At 31.6% G+C, this 3,361-nt stretch overlaps 1 protein-coding gene across 6 annotated transcripts; it reads right to left on the bottom strand.

The window, feature by feature from the left end:
* Nucleotides 1–389: 389 nt before the first annotated feature.
* LOC122849135 (anaphase-promoting complex subunit 10-like) lies at nt 390–1,897 on the bottom strand. Of its 6 annotated transcripts, none has more exons than XM_044147737.1 (4): nt 1,762–1,897; nt 1,437–1,506; nt 1,115–1,376; nt 390–1,002 (listed from the first exon to the last, which is right to left on the bottom strand). In XM_044147737.1, exons 2-4 carry the CDS (start codon nt 1,459–1,461, stop codon nt 711–713), a joined length of 579 nt encoding a protein of 192 aa, XP_044003672.1. In that variant the 5' UTR covers nt 1,462–1,506; nt 1,762–1,897; the 3' UTR covers nt 390–710. The 6 variants fall into 6 exon arrangements, with proteins under 6 accessions (XP_044003672.1, XP_044003676.1, XP_044003677.1 ...); XM_044147741.1 differs by having other exon boundaries at nt 403–1,002; nt 1,115–1,367; XM_044147742.1 differs by having other exon boundaries at nt 486–1,002; nt 1,115–1,367; nt 1,798–1,815.
* Between the last annotated feature and the right edge of the window lie 1,464 nt (nt 1,898–3,361).

Raw genomic sequence — 3,361 nt, 5'->3', positions numbered from 1 at the left:
CATATGTGAACTTTTCCTTCCATAGCGGCGGATAGTGCTATGGCATAGAACTTGGTCGAAAAACTATGCTAGTGGCCACAAGCCTTTATCGAAGCCTGCCCTCAAATCTCTAAGAATGAAACTTAGGTCAAGTTAAATATTTAGCATAGTTACACAAACAACCCTGGATACCAAATGTCAATTTCTTTCTTTTTTAATGTGTGATGTTATCAATCATTTATTTCATTTTTTCATGAACATTATTTAATGTCAAATTCGTATTATTCCAATGCTATGTAGATGTAAAATAATTTGGTGCTGTAATTTTATTTATAAGCTCTAGGATGTTTTTAATTTTTCAAAATTTACAAAACTAAAGTGTCTTTTAATATTAATTGTTTATCATTTCATTTTTTTAGAAGAAAAATGACTTTTATTCTTAAAATATCTCAAAGTTATAAAAATATACATGAACTTGCATTACTTGGATATTTTTTAACTTATTGATTATTTATTTTTTATAAATTTATTATTATTTATCATGATAGTTATTATTTCACATTTCCAAAAATACCTGCAACCTTCTTTTTATTTTTATTTCGAGTAACAAACTCAACACTTTTATTTAATTATTATATTTTTATTTATGTATTTTTTTTTTAATTTCAGTTATCTGGTATTGATTAGTTTCTCAATTTTTAAAAATTGAAATATGGGTCAGTTTATTCGATTCATCTTATTGTGGAATACCGTTGGAATTCATTTGTAAGAAATTGTCCGGGGAGGTGAGGTACTGAAGAGCTCAAAGAATCTTGAGCTGGACTGTGAACTTTTATTTGTCGCATATGTGTATCCCTGCCATTTTGATGATTACTTATCACGGCAATTTGAATCATGAATGTCCTGATTGCACGATCATTCATATCTTTGATTGGAATTACAACCCATCCACTAGGTTCATTTAAATCCATAACTTCAACTTCTTGAAGATCATTAAAATTTGTCCCTGCCCTGATGCTAATTCTGTTTCGAAAATATATCAGTTAGATGACTGTGAATAACACGGATAAATTAAATTTCCTGTTCAATTGAAAAATGTAAATGTGAATACCAATATTTGTTAAGGACGATTTACCTGCTTGGAGTGTAACTTTCGTCGAGTTTGTAATCAGTGTAGATACAAATATCTCTAATTGTTGTTTTTTTACGAAATTGGATGTTTACTAAATGCGGAAGTTGACCATCAGATTGCCAATAAGTTTCAGTTACATTATCACGTAGTTGATCAACTCCAAAACCTGGCTTACAACTTGAAAGACTCCAAATTGCATGATTTCCAACTTCTCGAACGTGACCAGCGAATTCTTCTTGAACTGGATCGATATCACCTGAAATATCTTGAATAATATAATAATATAGTATAAGTATAAACAAGTATAAATATGGATAAATTCTACCTCCAGAACTGTTTTTACTACTCATTTTCTATGAGAGTTTTAATAATAGAAATAGATATCTGTGAATTGTCTGTTAAGAAAAATGAATGTGATGTGCACTGTTGATGAAAAATCATCTACAGTTGAGCTTGCCAATGTTAATTTCGGGGTAAGACTAACGCATATAAACATGAAGGCTCGTTCCTTTGCGTTCGGTTCGAATTCGGTTTTTTCAAGCCTCACAGACGCTTCATGTTTATATGTGTTTGTCTTAACCCCGAAATTAACATTGGCAAGCTCAACTGTAACTGATAGGTTCATTCCGAAGAGTTAAATATTATTCTACTTTTTCATTAATTTCAATTGCTGTTTTTCGATATACTGTAGAATTTCGAAGGTTTGTATGGAGACCCGGCCTCTAGTCTTCTTAGTTTGTATGTAAACAAATAAAGTGCTCAGTCAAGAAGTGATACTAGTATACTAATCTTCAGGGTTGCCACAAGAGATTTTGGAAAAGTACCTCGCGGAGTGGGAGAAACGTACCTTTTAGAAAAAAAAAGTACCTCCACTTAATTTTTAATTTCATCAACAGATGGCTCTGTTTTCGGCCTCCATTTTGTCCTTAAATAATTTTAAAAAAATTAAACATGATAATACAATACAAAAGACCAGTGTTTTTATTTATTGCAATTAACAAATATTTAGTACATTTTCATATAATACCGTCGAGTAATAAAATTATTCTTTTTTTTTTTTTTATTTAATATTTATTCTACTGTTTGTAGTATATATGTTATTATGTTATATATGTTATTATGTTTATATGTTATTATGTTATATATTTGTAGTATATATGTTATTATGTTTGGTTGTTGTTTATTTTCTTGACTTGTAAAGTTGTTGTTTATTGTTGTTAAAGATCAGTTTGTCATCCATATTTTTTTTTTCGGCTTACCAATTTTATCGATCGAGTGCGACACGCAAAGATCAACCAATCAGATGTTAAAGGTTCTTCTAAAGAAATTTTTTGATTGGTTCGCCAATGTATAGAATGGCCAACCAGAGAAAGAGTGTATGGGAAAAAAAATAAAAAAGGGGTTTTCATAAAAACGACCAAAAGGTACCTCCAGATCAAAAGTAGTACCTTTGTACCTCGGGCAACAAAAAAGTACCTCAAAAGGTACGAAAGTACCTCTTGTGGCAACCCTGCTAATCTTCTTGTGCTTAGTGATAGACAGGGATGAACATATTGTGGGTTTTCAAGTTGTTTACAATTCCATGGATGAAACATTTGAAACGTAAGAAACAGGATAAATCAGATAAAACCCACTTGATCTTTCAGAAGCTGAAATTTTTGTCATACGATTTTATTTAGCTACAGTTGGGTGCATTCCATTAATAAAATTTTTTTTTCGCTCTGCAATACTGACAAATAGCTAGAAACAGAAACAATGACAAAAGTGATATAATTCTCTATGTAATATCCCAGACTTAACTAATGTCTAGTACGACCTATGTGACGATAACAAGCAAGTCCAACAAGTCTATTTTCTATTTATTTCAGTTTGATATAAACATTAAACTGTCATTCAGGTCATTCTTCTAAAAATTGAAACCAAAAAAAGAATAATGTCATGAGCCAGTACTGTTACTACAAGAAACAGCTTTTTCCTATCAAATTTTGGTCGGTCTTAGGGTGCGAACTCACGACACGCAAAAGTTTGCGTTTTATCATGGCTGCCGTAATTCTAAACATGGCGCCTCCGTGATTTAATCCACCCGCTCGACGATGTCGAGCGGGTAAATTCACACGCGCGTTTAATCCACTAGAAATTACTATATATTACCAAAATATCACTGAAAAGTGTAGTTGTGTGTAATGTGTGTGTAGTGTATCTAGTGTCCAAAGCTTGGATCACGGAGGCGCCATGTTCAAAATTCCGGCA

This window comes from Aphidius gifuensis, linkage group LG2 (assembly GCF_014905175.1).
Source record: "Aphidius gifuensis isolate YNYX2018 linkage group LG2, ASM1490517v1, whole genome shotgun sequence".
Classification (NCBI taxonomy): Eukaryota; Metazoa; Arthropoda; class Insecta; order Hymenoptera; family Braconidae; genus Aphidius; species Aphidius gifuensis.
The sequence above is the reverse complement of the archived record's forward strand: the minus strand, read 5'-3'. Positions and strand labels throughout refer to the sequence as shown.